Source organism: Osmia bicornis, chromosome 2 (genome assembly GCF_907164935.1).
Source record: "Osmia bicornis bicornis chromosome 2, iOsmBic2.1, whole genome shotgun sequence".
NCBI lineage: Eukaryota > Metazoa > Arthropoda > Insecta > Hymenoptera > Megachilidae > Osmia > Osmia bicornis.
The window spans coordinates 12,546,181-12,563,778 of NC_060217.1; the positions used below are offsets into that span (position 1 = coordinate 12,546,181).

At 42.9% G+C, this 17,598-nt stretch overlaps 2 protein-coding genes across 7 annotated transcripts in view; one reads left to right on the forward strand and one right to left on the reverse strand.

Moving 5' to 3' along the window:
• The first annotated feature begins 63 nt into the window (after positions 1-63).
• LOC114879692 (dedicator of cytokinesis protein 3) overlaps positions 64-17,598 on the forward strand; it is a 30,138-nt gene continuing 12,603 nt past the window's right edge. For all 5 annotated transcript variants that reach the window (XM_046290049.1, XM_046290051.1, XM_029194880.2 and 2 more), the window contains exons 1-4: positions 64-766; positions 5,482-5,565; positions 5,644-5,837; positions 6,188-6,336. In XM_046290049.1, coding sequence (XP_046146005.1) covers positions 730-766; positions 5,482-5,565; positions 5,644-5,837; positions 6,188-6,336 — 464 coding nt within the window. In that variant the 5' untranslated portion in view covers positions 64-729. The remainder of the gene's footprint in view (positions 767-5,481; positions 5,566-5,643; positions 5,838-6,187; positions 6,337-17,598) is intronic.
• LOC114879696 (innexin inx3) lies at positions 6,625-17,546 on the reverse strand. Of its 2 annotated transcripts, none has more exons than XM_029194891.2 (5): positions 16,988-17,546; positions 10,800-10,976; positions 9,415-9,839; positions 8,941-9,336; positions 6,625-8,719 (listed from the first exon to the last, which is right to left on the reverse strand). In XM_029194891.2, exons 2-5 carry the CDS (start codon positions 10,960-10,962, stop codon positions 8,513-8,515), a joined length of 1,191 nt encoding a protein of 396 aa, XP_029050724.1. In that variant the 5' UTR covers positions 10,963-10,976; positions 16,988-17,546; the 3' UTR covers positions 6,625-8,512. The 2 variants fall into 2 exon arrangements, with proteins under 2 accessions (XP_029050724.1, XP_029050725.1); XM_029194892.2 differs by lacking the exon at positions 16,988-17,546 and adding an exon at positions 11,064-11,173.

A 17,598-nucleotide genomic window follows, 5' to 3' on the forward strand; every position in this document is an offset into this window, starting at 1 on the left:
CGAAATCTGTGATCGTCTATGCATTATTCAGCTAATCTTCGACCTAAGAAGATAAATTTTTTACCAAGTCAACGTTATCGCTGTCCTTTTACCGTAAGATTTCGTAAGAATATCCAGTTCAATCGCTGTACAAGAGATAAAATTTATCGCTCACTACAATAGCAAACAATACATTGTTCTAGGCAATATAAACTTTTCTGAAAAAAATCTTGAAGTTTATGAAGACGAATAAAATGGGCTCTACGAAGCGTTTATTATTCGTTCAACGAGAGACCGTACCAGTTTCTCTATTTTTACTTCAAATTTCGCGGTCATATACATGATAGAGAAAAATAATATGAATAAAGGAAGCAAGTAATATATCGCTCCAGTGCCGTAAGACATTTGCGCAGACGACGCATGCTTGAGCCATTGAAAGTAAACATGCGCAGAACGAACGAAAATTCCGTCGTACGACGCGGTATGGAATCTCTCGTTGAACGACTAATAGGCACGTCCCTGAAGAGCACGTGACCGGCGCAGCAGTGGCGTCATTACCGGCCGTCAGCGGAGGTTCGCGACAGCTATCGGCAACGTTGCTCGGCTTAGAGCAGAGAGAGAGAGAGCCGTGAGGGTGGCACTTGTGCGGCAAACACACCCAATGTTTGTGTTTTCGAATTTTTCGTGATACTACGAGTGGTTCGTGGCTGTTTGGCAAGGCATGTAGCCCCGTCGTCGAGCCGCTCCGAGATGTGGACAACGACGAAAACAACCAAGTACGGCGTCGGTGAGTTTTCGTAGGCGTTACTATCACGATTAACGCGCGGCATCGACCCCGCGGATCTGTCAAACACCTCGTTGCATGTCCGCGCGATTCTAACACGAGTTCGAGAACTCAATCCTCAAGGATTCTCGTCGCTGAACGCGCGACACACCGTGTCGACGATTGTAAATACGGTGCATCGGACACCGGAATTTTTCGTGTCAACAATTCTACCGATCGTATCGAAAGATCTTACGGTTGCATGCTGGCACATCGTGGCCGTGCCGTATGCGTATCCGTGTGCCGCTATGCGTGTACTTCGGTTCCCATTCATCCATTGATCGTGCACGAGTAGTAAGCAAAGTCCGATAAAGCGAAACAACGCCGGACTATATAAATCGCGATCTCGCTTTGGCGCTGCTCGTTGTTACCGTATTAGTGCATGCACGCGGGGAAAAATTGTCACGCTTCGATCGTTCACCCCCTATGAATTTTCCCTCGATGTCTACGCACACCATAACTTGTCGATTTCGAGATGGTTTTACCGGCAGTGGTGGGGAGGGGGACGAGAGATCGAAGTTTCGTCCCTGCGTATAGGATTCGTTGTTGCGTGTGTTATCCGATCGAGTTGTTTCACTGTCAGCTGATACTTGTGGAGCATCCTTGAATTACATCCGTTTAATTTTGTTTTGTCTGCCCGTCTGGGATGCACGTTGGTAGACTGTACTTCAACATTAATTCTCCCGTACAACAGCATCCACGAAGTTTGTCACAGGCGGATGTGTTATACATCGTGAGTAGTCGAGTCGACTCTTTTTTCCAGTGAAATTGTCCTATTTCGCGGTTATATAACTTCGAAGTAGACATTCTTTTATTCTCGATGACTTTTTCGAGCGTTTAATCTCGCTTCGCTTTGAAGATCGTATCTCGAGCAACGTGCCGGCAATTTTCGTCGCGGAGCCGATTGCGATACGCGGCTTAACAAAACGTGTACTCGACTCCTATTGGTTCGCGAGCTTTCGAGAGTCGGGGAAACGTGGTAAAAAGGCGCGTGAAATGCACGAAGCGAAACCTTTGATCAAAGAATACTCTTTCAAACGGTGTATCGCCGTTTCAGGTACGTAAAATTTGCATGCGAAAAGAAGCTATATTTTCCAGCGATAGAATAATTATTCTGTTTAGTTCGAGGTAGTGGTAATTGAAACGTCTAACGACCGATTGAAAATGGTATCCACGATCAACCGGAAACGCCTCTGCTGTTTCAAGTTGAAGGTGATCCCGCGTCGTGAATCGGAACTGGATGAGAAGTTAACGACTTTGAAACATGAAAAGAATATTTCCTCGTTAATAGGTTAAAATTTTGCCTTGTCACCTTCCTAACCTGTATGTCGTAACTCTCGCCGAGTCATCGAAAATTTTTTATCGTTTCATCAATTCTACCAATAGTAACGCTCTTTGTCCATCGAGCAATTTAAAGAATTCCAAAATAAGAACAGTTTCAGCTCTGTATTCGTCTTTCTGTTCGTGTTTTTAATCTTGCTTCGCCCCCACCAGAAGAGAGCTAAAAAAGGTAACTCCGTGGAAACTTTTCCGCGCCACTTTAGATCCTCACAAGTTTTCCTCGAGTTTCCGTGTTTAAGAACTTTTCTTTCTCTTTGGAACGTGTTCCATCGGTGGGAAACATTAGGTCGCTGTCCGTTAATAGAGTCGCGATAAGGAGGACATTTTTCAAAATACTACGTTAAATTAGCTAGCATCGTCTTGGCGATTGAGATACTCTATGATACTCGTTCGATTGCTTTATTATTCGTTAAGCAATCGTCGGTAATCCCACGGAACTTGACTGCGTGGACGTAAACGCTGCGATTGGTGTTTTAACGTGGCACGTGTTGCCGTGCGAATTACCTTCCACGTTATTACCTCTTATCACGGAACGCTTGAAAAGCATTTACAAACGAACCTGAGTCTTCCCAAGCGCATTAAATTCATTCCGTTGATACGATCGGTAAATGTACCATTTACACTAGAGTGTAATCCCAGAATTTTAGTAAATAAATGTGCAGGGCGAATAGTTATAGTAAAAGAGTAAAATAATCGGTCAAATTTCGTTTCAGGGGACCAAGAATTTTTGGTTAAAAAATATCAAATCTTATCTTCAGGTCGAAAACTACGAGATTTGATATTTTTTAACCAAAAATTCTTGGTCCCCTAAGACGAAATGCAACCAGATAATAATTTGCATCGAGTAGACGACCTTGTCTTGCTCAAAGTCGTCGAAGTCACTTTTTACTCGCGAATATATTTCCCAGTCGAAGCACAGCTCTGGGTTGAAAATGGGCCTCGTTTCCGCTGCTTCCTCTACCACAAACATAAACAAATCTGGAACGTTGTCAGGTGTCGAACAGCCACCCTGGTTTCTCAACTCTGCCGCCATATAAACACAGACATCGTTCAGTTAGATTTGAAGTAGTTTAAAACCGAAGGATTAATAGAATTTTGCTTGTCGCACGTTTTCTTTGTCATTCAAGACTCGCATTGATTACGAGTGATTATTGAGAATCAAATGTTGACTCACATTAACGAGCATGCCAGTTGACGCGTTGACTCTCTTCGAAGCATTTCAAACATTTCAATTACACGCCTCGAGCGGAAGAACAAAGCAATCTTTGTCCCACCTTTCGTTAACGATAGCTCGATTAATATGACGCAAGTAGCAACTCCAGTGGAATAATAATCGAACCTGTCGAAAATTATTTCTACACGAGTATCGATCGATGCTTCGACCTTTTAGGAATGAAAATGGAGATTATTCCTTAGCTGGTGTTTCTTTTGGAATCAGTGCTGTTGCTCTGCGTGGAAAGGAGAGAAAAGAAAGAGCCCAACCCCTGAACCTCGTAGGGGAAGATGAAGAGGGTGATGTTCGATCGGTAGCCAGGCGTCCGGGATGATTTCAGATGTCATTGTTTACGGTTTCTTCGGGGGTCCATCCCCTGTTCCTGCACCGCCACCCCAAAGATATTATAACCCTCCCTTGCCAACCATTTTGACGCGGTCGATTCCAACAGGCGTGTTCGAGTTTCAACCATCCTCGAGATACAATTTTGGAAAATCTAACACCTGTTGTATACCGAATCATTCGGTATCGTGTAGTTCGGTTTTCTCATCCCAAAACTCCCAAATCCTTCCTTCTATTCCTAACGATTCATCCCTTACCGACCATCGGACTCGCGATAACTCCGACCTTCCTATTTTTCCCAATACTTTTCCCGAACCATCTTGCAACTAGAGTCTACTTTTGTCACGACGAATATAATATTAAAAACTTCGCTTGTATTTCGCGTTGCGATTGAAATAAATTTCTTGTAAATACCTTCGAACGACATTCACGTTTCTTACAATGGGTCCAACAGCGTGATGTTTTGCCATGAAGAATCTCCAACTTCCGGAATAGCTCGTTGTAATGCCTCGTACCTGACATTACAGAGGCAAGGATCCTCTTCTTCGACAGAGGGTGTCCTCGAATCGCCGAGCACCCCGTACACGCGCCGTGGTCGACGGGGAGAGACGAGGAGGAACGTATAGTTTCTGTCAGAGCAGGGATCTCCCGTGGCGAATGTTTTGCACGGTAGGAAAGGGAGTTATCGATTTAATTCCCCGGGAAAACTCACGGGGGAAAAGCGATGTAGGGAGCTATGGGTGCGAAGGTTTCAACGTCTCTCCCTTTGTTCGCCTCCACTGCTCCACTGGCAATGTATATACTTCTAAAACATTTCCGAATGATTGCCTCGAACGTAGAAAAGAAATGAAGGCAGGAAAGTAAGAAAAAAATGTTACGAATTTCACGAGGAGGATGGAGGAAATAGAGATTCATCGTGGTTGGTCGAAATTAAACGAAAGTTTCAGAACGTAGTATCGAGGCACACGTTATCGCGGTTGTGTGAGTGATCGTGGGCGAGCAAACACACATTCCGTTGCCAGAGAGACACGCTCATTCAGATGCGTCTCGCGTGCGTTTCTCTGTCGGAGGACCGGAAGCTGGCTCGTCGTGCGTGCATCGTCACGCGTATCCGGTGCCCCGGAGTTCGTTTATCGAGGCCTGACACTTCCACGAAAGGACATACATCGATCCTTTTTCCCTCCTTACCCTTCTTCTTCTTTTCCTAACACTTTTATTGCCATTAACGCCTTAGGCGAGTAACTAACTTTCAGTAATCAGAAGTTAACGGTGCTTTTAGATCGTTCCACGCCTTACCTAATTAGCTATTTTCTCTCGACAATCAATGCTTGCATTATTTATTAAAGAGTTGTCTATCGTCAAACACTTTCTGTTGATCATTCGAGTAAGAAATAAAGCGAACGACGAGTAATGTACGCTCTCGTAATAAGACCTCGGACGGATTAAATTGAAGCAGCGGATTTGAACTTAGAACATGAATTAAACATTTCATCCGACGACGAACAAAGACGAAACGTACCCGACCGAACAAACTTACCATTACTCCCTGTGCAAATTTTCCGCGGAATTATCCAAGAACCGTCTAATTTCCGGCTCCTTTCGCGTACTAAAACCGTTCGAGAGATCTTGCTTCCTCTCCACCCGGCCATCTGCGGCACGAATCATAATATTTGCAGGGTGTAATATACGCGTTGAACTCTGTTCTCGTCGAGCCGACACGCGACTCGTATATTAATACACCTGTTAATCTGAAATTAATGACACCCGATCTATATTTTCGCAGCTGTTTACAATTGGCGAGGCGACACGCGATATGGCCTACCCTTGGAAATTGGCGAAACCGTGCAGATTCTCGAGGAATGCGCAGGTAAAACGAAGAAATAAATCAAGGTGTTAAGAGGTATTAGAGGATAATCTTGTCAATCGGTTGGTTTTCTGTTCGCAGGATGGTACAGGGGCTTTTCGACGAAGAATCGCGCGGTGAAGGGAATCTTTCCAAGCTCGTACGTCCACCTGAAACCCTGCAAAATCGAGAACGAAGGGTTGTACGAGTCTGTCATACCTCTAGAGGACCCGGTGGTTCGCGAAGTCACCCTCGTTCTTCGAGAATGGGACGGTATTTGGAAGAGACTGTACGTGGTGAGTGAACTCGGCCTCTTTCCTTTCTACCTACAATTCTCGTCTGGCTGCCACTCTTTTCCTCGATAACGGATAAATGCTTCGTCGTTTCGCGACACACTTTTTACATTATGAAAAATCTAGCCAGAGAGGGAGACGCGTAAATGGAAAGAACGAAGCTTTTAAACCTGTTACCGTCTGGTGTAATAATCGCAAGTTGATATTCGACCAAGAATTTCTTTATTTCAAAATATCTACTCAAAACCGTGTCGTCCTTCCGTTATCCAAACGCCGTTCAGATAATTTAAGTTCCGCCGCTGATGCATCTTCCTTTCTGATATCTATCTTTTTTTTTTTTAATCGTTAATTAGGAACGAGAGACGTACAAGTTCGTGACGCTACGAAAGGTGATGCTGGAGCTGTTAGAATGGCGACGACAACTGTTGGGTGGCACCCTGACGACCGACCAAACACGGGAGCTCAAGCTGCGAATCATCAACAAGGTGGACTGGGGAAATCGGTAAGTTAGAAAGGAAAGCATTTTGTCAAATCGAAAGTAACCTCGCGACATGATGAGCATATATATACGAGAGAGAGAGAGTACGAAACGCGTTATTTCTCTCGCCGATTTCAATCGTACCTCTTAATGGAATTTATTGAACGATTACGAACTTCCTCCTATCGTTGCTTGTTTCGAGAGTTGAACTCTCTGAGAAATGGCACGCAACGCAAGGATTAACGAGTCCTCCTTTGTCTCGTAATATCGGACAACACGCAGGTACGACGTGTATAGAAATATATAGCGAAAGAGAGTAATACCACTCTTTATTATTATAAATTCTGTCTTTTTTTTTTCTTTTGCTCCGTTTTTTAATGGTCGAACGTTGCACTTCTGCTGGCAGTCTTCGTTTCGGCGCAATCGTCGTTCAATGAGCATTGTCTTAACGTATAAATTCTACACTGTTCTCGGTATTATTCTATGAAAAAGGCACATCTGTCTCGTTTGTCTTAAACATCTATCGTAACTTATATACAGGCTCCTTCAAAACAAACGGATCCCTCTTAGGAGCTCCGTGTGTTATGAAATATCCTGTACATGTAATATAATATATCACTTGAAACGCGACTAATAGTATAATAAACTAAACCAAATACTCACAAAGTTATTATTTGTCATTCTATATCTATTAACGGCAGCATTATATAGGCTGTTCCGAAGCTGAACGATCGAACCTCACGTGTTCTGTGAGTAAAAGCAGGAACAAACAACGCCTAGTTCTCGTTTCTATTCGTAGAATGTAACAACAAAGCTCGATCGTTCAACTTTCGAACACCCAGTATATCATTCTCGCAAGAAAAAAAAAGAATATGAGCGTTTAACATTGATCTTTAGCTGCGAAGACACGTGGATTTTCAGCGTTATTATGCATCATTTCGAATGGCTTATTTCCAACTTTGATTTTCAGAGAAAGTTTCTCGTGAGAAAAAGAAAACTCGTGGAAAGTTATATTGGAATATTTCCAAACCGATACGCGTCCAATTTCATTTTTAAGTAGAATATAATAAGAAACTTTACTTAAATCAAGTCTATTCACAAACTTTTCACTAATTAATTTTAAGGATAAGCTTGCATCGAGCTTGCATTTTTACTACTAGTCAACCACAAGATACTTTATGGCGAATCATTAACGTAAATAACTGGGAATGCCCCTAAATGCGTAAAATTTTGATAACAAAATTTCATATACATATTATACTAAATTCTTTTTTTTTTTTTTTTTTAACTTTCCTACGATAATTGCACCAATTGCATATGCATATAAAAAAAAAACTTAAAACAACCACGAAGGTTCGTTCCTGTTGCCTTTTAACACGTGGTATTTTCAAAATAAATGTTAGCTTAGATATTAAAAGAATTTTTCAATAAGCATGTTTCAAACGTACCACGTTTACGTTTATGATATACCACTTTTCTTTCCCCGGCAATTTGTACCTCTAGAAAATTTTTAATTCTACGATTATTAGAATATCTTTTCCTACATTTAAAAAAAATATATATATAATTTTTGCAATACCACGTTTCTCTTACGAACCAGAATCCTCTTCGTTCGTATTTGAAGAATATTATTATTCGACAACGTTGAGGAATATTACTGTGCTTCGTTGAAGATCAGTTGAACGAAACTCGATAATATCCTCGTTGAAAGGCACTTGTCTCTTCGCAGCATGCGATAATAATACAAAAGAAGGAATGTGAACGTGTAACGCAGATAGGAATTCTGAATCACCGTCTAATGATCGATTTTTCGATTGATAATTGCATGGAAATCGTTTACGCTGTCGCGACGATGGCGAAATTTAACAGTGACAAAAATTATTCAGCGTTAATCCACGTTACACATTCGTTTGTTAATCTAACAATGGCTCGAGCTATGAACGGTGTAGAACGCAAACTCGTGCAAAATTTCCATGAAAGTCAAAGTATTAATTACGATAATTTTAAATGCAAGGAGTTGAACATTTAGTATAATTTTTATCTTTTCTGTCAATAAGTGGCAAGAATTCCGGTTTGCGGTGTATTAACCATCCATAGCAGAAACCTTATCTCACGAGACCGAAAGGTGTCGGAGATCACCCTCGGCGTTATCACAATACAAAAGAGAAGGCAAAGATGTGATCGAAAGAGGGGTTCGATATTAGATCTCCGTGTCCTTCGCGTATTTCTCGATCTCCGGGTAAATTGGTGACATTTCGAGGGTGCTGGGTGCGGACGGCACCGACGTTGGCGACGCACCGCTGGTGGAACCCAGGTGGAGTTGACGACACAGCTCGTCCAGCACTTCGTTGAACATCATTATGTTCATATTTTGTCCGAGCAAATGAAGCAACAAGAAATCACCGACCTGAAAATTTATGTACCAACTAATAGATACGTTCAACAAACTGTACGCGAAGGTGTGCAAATATTTGAACACTTGCGTGTGTTCAGTAGGAAAAGAGATGAGAATTTCGAAACTTTCATGACCCAGTTCCTTAGTATTAAAATATGTTTAATTCGTAATTTTAATGAAAAACCTGAAACAAAGTCAGATGGACGATGAACTAACATTGTCCGATAATTTACCTGTGTTCTCCTGATGAGCGCACTGACACCAGTCGATGTACCAAACTTGAACCGTTTCCTAAGGATGGTCTCTCGAGTACTAGGCAACAAGACAACAGCCATGCTGTACAGCAAAGCGACTCCAGATAGTACTGCCAGAATAATAAACCAGAACCAGAGGAAAATATAAATCTTCTCGTTAAGAATATTCAAGGCGAGGACGCAGAGGGCATCGAACTTTTGAATGGTTCCAGAAGCACCGAATTTATGGAAGGTACATTTGGTCACACGTGGAAAAACCTCGATCATGGGATCGATACGTTGTTCTTGATTCATGTTGCTGAATTTCAACACGTCTGTACCGTACGATAAGAATGCACCTCCTAGGAACGTGTCGATGAAGAATATATTGCTCACCTGAAACGAAGCGTGGTCAGTTTTCTATTTCAAAAGAAGAACTTACGCTTCTTCAGCTTTCGCATCGCGAACACTTACCACGTTAACAAAATTCAAAGCCTCGCAGAAGAAGTAACCAGCCGCATAGGTATTGTGCAGGTGCAACGTGTCGTAGATGTATTTGACCAGTCGCTGTGACTTGGCCTGTCGTTCGGGCTTGTTATCGACCAAGGCTCCCCTCATGCCCTCGGATATCATTCTGACCTTGCCCTCTTCCCATTGCTTCCATATCCAGTGGGGTATGTAGAATAGAATACCTTGGAAGAATAGCATGAACGGCACCCACTGGTAGTACGAGTGATACCTCTTCTCCCCGATATCGGTGCCAAGACCAGGGTGAGCTACGTGGGTGCCCACTGGTTTCGCGTTGTTGTGAGGCAACGTGAACGTGTACGTGATCCAACAGTAGGTGTTTATCACATTGTCCGGCACCCCTCCGTCGCTCAGACAGTTTATGGGATCACCTGAAAACACCATAGTCAGATTTTCCGAAGAGATTACGTAGGGTAGGATTCGTCTAATCAGTTTGTCGAACGAGTAGCATTTGTTATATCAACATCGTACGTTCTTCGAACGTTTGGACCAACGTGCACATTGCAAACGACCTCGTTTGACAAAGCGTGTTATCCATTTGATTACAAGCGCAATAACGCGTAAAATTATGCAACGACCAATTCCCCTTTGATGACAGAGATCGTACAGAGTACATACATCGGACGAGATAAATCCTTTTTATTTAGGTAAATTTTTGCACGACAGAGTAGAAACGGTAACGAAATCCCTAGTTTGTTAGACTTTAATCGTAAATGGAGATTCGCTGTCTTGAAATAGTTATCTCGGAAAGATAACGAGCGAAATCTCGTCTAAATGTCTCGTCCAGACTGTCGAGCAGATGTAATATTAGGTGTGTCATTAAATAAACATGTGTCCTCGAAACGGGACACCGATGCACGAGTTTAATCACGACCGTCTGTGCCCTGCGATGCATTTATGCAACCGTGACTGATCTATGACCCAGTAGCGCTCACGCGTTTCGAATCAGAGGATCATTTTTCTTCGTTGTAATTCGGACTGATTAATCCAACGGTTCGCGCGAAAATTCTGTTCTTAATTGCAATAAAATTTTCAAAGCTAATGGCATCAGAAGAAGGCGCGACGAAATACGCGAAATATCGCTGTGTCTGATTTTGTCGCATTTCGTTTCACAATGGACCTATTAAAAAAGAATTGGACGGCGTGAATCGTGCCTATTAACAGACGTCGCAGCGACTCTTTAAAACATTATAATTAGTAATTAATAATGCATATGCAAGTGTATCGGTACAAACGGTCGTACATTTTCGACTTATCTTCGCGCCTAGAATCATCTCCAACTCTATCGCACCATCCTAATCTCGCAAGTCCGACGATGAATGGTCACTTACCTATTAGATTATTAGCGGATACGATGATGCAGCAGGCGAACAGAATCGCAGAAGTGATTCTGTAATGTGCCCGGAAGATCATGTTATCGATGATCGCCTTGTCCACGAGGTATCGTACCTTGACGAAGCCCGCGACCGCGGACACCAATCCGAACACCGCCATTCTCGATCACGTATCTGAAAAATCAAACAAGAAATTACACTCGTACACGATACAATTTTTAATTCGGCAGATTCTGAATAGCGTAGACTAAGCCTGCTAACCGAGATTAATTCGAGGATTACAAATGTACATTAATCTGGTTGGGAGGAAATCTTCTTTGGAGAAGCGGTTATGGTCCGCAGCTTGCGGATGCACGCTGCAAACTATTCGAGTAATCGCGATCGGAGCTGCGACTCTGTCATCGATACACGATCAACCTCGAGCATTTACATTCTTCTCTCGTAAGTCAGTTCGCTGAGTCAATGCACTTGCGAGTTAGTCAAAGAACACTGCCGGTACGCTTTTAACCTTTATCCTGCCTTTTTCCGATCGATTTTGGAGTCGACGATTAGCAATTACCGATTAACTTCACTGTGCGACGAATTAAGCATACCGGGCGATCGAATCGATTAGGACGGGGATTTTTCTGATTTCCTTCCCGAGCGCGACCGATTATGGTACAATTTATACCTTTCTGAAATGCAAAGTTAATCAATGAAAAGGTCCACAAAGTCACCTTCGAGCCAAAATAATCGCCCATCCTTGATTTAGGATTATCTTGCAAGAGAAGGGTGAAGAAACTCGGAGAGAAATTTCACTCGCGAGTGTAATGGACCGTGAGAGATATCGAGCAATTCGATTTCAGAAATCCTGACGATGACGTGCGTTATTGTTTATCGTGAGAGAAGAAGGAATAACCGCGAACAACGGAAACTGAGAGTTCAAGATAGTTTGCAGAAAAGTTTCCCGTTTCCGGCCACTCTGGGAGCGTTTTCGAGGAGTACCGGTAGCAACCTTGCAGAGCCGGAAACGGCAGATGTACAGAGGATCGATACGCTCTTCAGACTGTACGATTGTTCTCGTGGCGAAACAAAAGCCGGGCCAAGAATGGTCTATGACCATTTGGAACGGATTTTTGTTCGGCCGTCTCGAGAACGCTGCTTCTTTCGTCGTGTACGAGAAATCGCATTTAACCCTTTCATGCTTGCTAAGAAAAAAGCTCGATGTAGGCCACGAGGTATATTAATGAATTCAGAATTTAATTAACAAATATTCTGAAAGGTTCAATTAAGTTCCGAGAATAAATTAATTGGATAAGAACAAAAGCAATCACGATGTGAACGTTAAGACGTTCGTGTATCCAAGCTTCGTAAACTGAAACAGGCGAATCGTAGGACCGTAGGAAGTTTATTAGTTAATTAATTGATAGCGGAGGAGACACGTGCCGTTACAAAGGGTCAATTTGCAGGCATGCAGGATTGCCAACATCGACGCGTGCAACAGAGACTCTTTTGTCCCTAGGAAATTCCATTTCCCTCGATTCGCGAACACTGAAACTCTTGTTTGAACAATTAATCGGATTAGAATAGAAATATTAGTAATTAAATTCTCTAGCCAAGTATAATACGAGGATGACCAGGTGTAACGTTACAAGCTGACTACAGTTAGATTTCGCGATTCTTTATTTCGCGGTACACAGTTTGCAAGCGGTTGCAAACACACGCGTCCACGCTCGCGAGTACGCGCGTGTAATTTCACACCCTTCGTGTATCTGTCGTATGCGGTCATTTCGACGCGATGGATGATTTAAAACGATCTATCATTTTTCCTACCATCGCGTCTCCTGCTTTAATACTTTACAGGGTAATTTGTATTAAAAATTTCTTATTTTACATAAAATGTAATATTGTTACAAAGCGTAGGAGGAGATTTTTAAGAAATCCTAAGGACTTCCACGAATCCTCGGTTACGTTTCTTCGAAATATACGCTGATGGTTAATAAACGAAGCATACGAGTCAAACCAGTTACACGAGTGTTTCCGATGAAACGAAAGAGAGGAGGAAAGGCAAAAGCCATGTTGGCTCGAGTGGACACGAGAAAAGCCAACACGCGCACTTTCTACCATGAACTTCTACTTTAACGATCATTGGGACAATTCATTAGAGCTCGTAAAGAACCGAGTCTACTTCGTTCTCGTTTGTTTCCAACTCCTTACCGAGCGCTTCTTCAATTTACCCTCTTCGAGTACTCCGCGAGTGTTTGAATCTTCTTATTAAAAAATTTTCTTTTCTCCATATTTTCTACTGGAAAATTAACGAACACGTAGCAAGTTTCTCGTTAAACGATCCTCGACTTCTGTCGACGCAGCTATCGGATTCCGATTTTAAAGTACAGCTCTGGGTGCGGCGCACCCACGAGACGGTGGTTTTCGGAGCCACGACACTCCCGACCGCGACTGGCAACCCGTTGTACACGAATTACTCGTCTCTGGTTACGGACCACGGGAAGAACGGGTTTCAAATTCGAATTTCGCGCTGTTACAGCTCGTCGTGGCTCCTTATTCGGTGAAATACCCTGATTGTATAAAAATTCAACGGGTCATCGTCACGGTAAAAGGTCGTGTGTCTACGAGACCGGATACCAGTCAAAGGGTTAAAAGCAATCGATAGAGGTGTATCTTGTTCGTTCGTTTAAAGTTTCCCACTCGATTAACAGCTCGATCGAACGAGCCTCGATACAGGATCGGACAATCACGGAAGTCTGAAAAGTTTCGAGGTGTGGTTGCAAATAGTCAGTGGAGTGTTTCATTCTCTCGTCATTTTAGAGTGCAGGTTGATATAAATTAGGATTGAAAATCATACCGAAGCTCCGAAAATAAAAAGATCGTTGATTCTGCAAAATGCGACATCGTCGAAGCGTTAAAATCGAGCGATCAGTAATCTGTCATTAAGGATAATCTGGAGATCCAATTAATTAAGGTTAACGAGCTTTCATTCGCTCGTTATTTTAGAGTGCAGATTGATATAAATTAGGATTGAAAATCATACCGAAGCTCCGAAAATAAAAAGATCGTTGATTCTGCAAAATGCGACATCGTCGAAGCGTTAAGATCGAGCGATCAGTAACCTGTCATTAAGGATAATCAGGAGATCCAATTAATCAAGGTTAACGAGCTAAGTGGATCCGATGAAAATTCATGAGAATCCTCCCGGCTTTCCGACCACCTTACGAAAGCTCGATAAACATTTAATAATGTTTCCTCGCGATTCAAGCGTACGGTTTAGTTCTTGGAATAAATTACTGGAGCAAATCGTTGGTTAAACATTTACGCCCGATACGTTTCGCAACTCGATCTCCGATACTCCTCGGCGCTCTTTTTCTCGACAACAAAGAGTATTTGTTCCCTCTACCACTTTCGTACGAATCGCGGGCAATCGATTCGAGCCACGTAAACGGGCATAAATTACACCCACGGGTTCGAGTTCACCCGGGGAACTCGCGTGGGAAACGTTATCGAGCTCGGCTATCTTTTACATCGCCAGACGAAATGTTAATTAATATAAAGGAAAAACAGAAATGGCAAGTTTTTTTTGCACGCTAAGGATTTGTATAAATATCGTCGAGGCCACTGTTCGAAGCTCAAATACAGATGGCAGAGAAGAGGTGCTGATTCCACATGCAAACGTAAGTCAGAAACGAAAGACAAATAACGTATCTCGATGGTAGATATACTCGACAAGTAGAGATTTCAATTCCATCAAAAATTCTAATGGAATATGAATCCGGAATAAAAACATTTGAAATCTAGAAAATGAAGACGTTTGAAATGTTAGAAAAAGAAAGAAACAAAACACATAATTGAAACCTTTACGTGAACCATGAATTACAGTTCCCATCGGGGTCAAGTACGAATAACTTGCAACATTTTTAATTGTTTAGCGACAGCTGCACTTGCAAACTGTAAAAGGCTACTTTTTTTCCGCGAAACCATTTTTTTTTGCATCACCGCATGCGTCAGTGTTTAAGAATACTGGTTGCTCGATAACGGTAAACAGAATTAATAAGTTATCTCCAGTCGAAGAAACGGTCTTTCCAGCGTTCAAAGCTATTATAAATCCAAAGAGAAAGTATCGAATGCACATCACCGACCGGCGAGTAAGTCAAGATTGTCAAGGATATCGGGCTTTCACAGGTGGGAAAAGGTATTGGAAACTCCGTGTGGAGATTTGAACGCGTGGTTAGGCCGGGCAAGTTGGAACATGGCCGAAAGACATTGTCTCTCGCTTATCTTGGACGAGTAATATCGTTCGAGCGAAGGGCATTCGCCTAGTCATCGAGTGAAAGGTGAATACCTTCGCGATTAAAAATCTACCTTACACGATTACCATTGAAACTGTTCAAAATTGAACGTTAAATGTATCTTCAACTATGAAACGTAGAAACAGGAAGCTTCAAGATATATCAAGATAAAACCTCGTCTAAATATCAGCGGAACACTCGTTGTTCTGTGTGAAAGATAAAGAGATCCGTTTCGTTCAGACGATGCATTGAAACGCGCCAACAGGGTTCCGGAAGTAGGTGTATAATATCCTCTGCTGTGCGTTACATGAATTACGTTGAAACGTCCCCCGCTTCCAGAATCGAGGATGGTAGAAGAAAAACGAGTAGAACGGAGACAGCCTCCGTAAAGAGAGAAAGAAGCAGGCTTTTGACCGCAAATATCGAATGTCGCGTCGTATCAACCCCAAAAAGTGTAGGATTTATCAACGACCGGTATCGCGTTATGCTGTGTACACAGTGCGCAGTATAAATAACGCATTTCAGGGTGCATCGAGTTTTATGATACTTCTAATTATAACGTGGCTTCTTTTAAAATATTACCAGTTTATTCCGCCCATGGCAGATCGAATGCTCGGTCGATTCTGCAGACTCGCATTCCGGCTAAACCAGTTTTGTGACAAACTAGCGCGAGACAGACCGCGTGAAATGTGCGCAGCATCGTCTTCGATACTCGAGTATCTCGAACGAGGTTAAGAGCCGCTTTCCCGTCGGAATTTTTCATTAAATCTCGGGTTCGAAGACCCCTGTGGACCTGTCGTCACCTAACTAACGTTTATTATTAAAAAAAAAAAGGGGGCAAACAAGAATCTGTCTTTACCGAGCGAGAATGAATTTCAGGTAAAACCCGTTTCCAAGAGTGTAAGTTTCAAATAGGTTAGGCGTTTCCTCGAAACGATATTATATGGAAGCTGCATTATCTCTGTCAAAGTTTCGGGAACCGTGGTTAAACTCGGATCTCCTATGTACACAATGGCGGTTTACCGTCAGTTTCTGAACCGCGGAGATAATACCCGTGTATTTATGGAGCTTTGCGTCTTATCAGAATTTTATCTCGCGTCGGAACCTAGAAACGAAGGACCGGCACGCTGGCTAGTCCTGTAGCTAATTTCAAGCTTCTCGCGTGACGACAGAGTTTTATTCGTCGGATTGTTTCTTTGTTCCTGAGCGACGGAAATCCGGGAAATCTATCGGAAAAGCTGTTAGGGTTTAGGCGGAATGGAAAGTTCGGGACGAAGGTTAAGCCGATTTACCTGACGTACCGTTTCCAGTTGACCTGAACGTTTACCGTTTTTCGTAGGTAAAGCATACGGTTTGTTAGGTAGCTAGAAACGATCGTACGTTCACCGATGACATCGAGCGAACAATGGGTCGATCAAGAGGAATATGCGATTAAAACGTACGAAAGAATGCATTCGAGCAATTGGGGTCGATTGAGGACGACCTTAATAAGTAACGAGCGATGGTAGAAAATAGTTTCGCACGTGGTCGTTGACGATTGAACAGAAAGGCTCGTTTCGGAAAGGTTACCGGCTGTTTACGTTACGCGCTACCAATCGTCGAAGCTCAAATAAGTAATCGTAATTGCGAACACGTAATTTCGGTATGGTTGATCTACGGTTCAGTAGTCGTTCCCGAGATTAGAACGTAAGCTGACACTTTTCAACAGTGTTTTTAAACTTCTTTCGTAGATAAGGAGTTATCGTTTCAGTTGTTTTTGCATAGAATACGCGATACGTGACCGCACAAGCCTCGAAGCTGATGTGGAAATCTGTGCGACAAAGAAAATCCACCACCAAAATTTGAATAACCACTTAAAAACCTCTAGCATCCGGAAAACTATCGAAAACTTTCAATGAACAATACCTTTCTCGATTCAGCACTGAAAATCCACTCCGGAAATCGACTAGATTCGTTCGATTCCGTGGTTGTTTTGGTTATGCCGACGGGGCCAATAGCGCGGGAAGCACGCGCTTATTGGTCGATCGTCTTTTTCCTTCTTGCGGAGGCGTCGCTTTTCCTCCAAATTTCTCCTTGCCCGTTTCCTACGTCTCTTTTCCGATCACCGATAATTCGGAGGGGGGTTAGGAAGCAACCCACCGAGTATCGACACCTCACCACGATTCACCGTTTGTCCGTCGATCGCACGATTCGAATTCGGTTTGATGCTCGTTAACGTGGTCGAAGCGCGAGAGAAGAGAAAGAGAGGGGAAGGATAAGAATGATGAACGCGTCGTGTCGAGAGTTAATGTCTGACGCGGCACGTCAGACTCGCTCTCTCTCTCTCTCTCTCCCTCTCCCTCTCTTTTGTTACGTCGCTGTCTCTGCGAGTATAATGTAAAGGAATAATTTTCGAATGAATTTCGGGACGAGGCCGCGTAACGTATCAACGGGGCCCGACGTACGAACAGCAACTGAACCGAGCGAGGGACTCGTTCTGGGCCCCACCGCTCCCCGCCATCTTGCTCGGGCGAGTT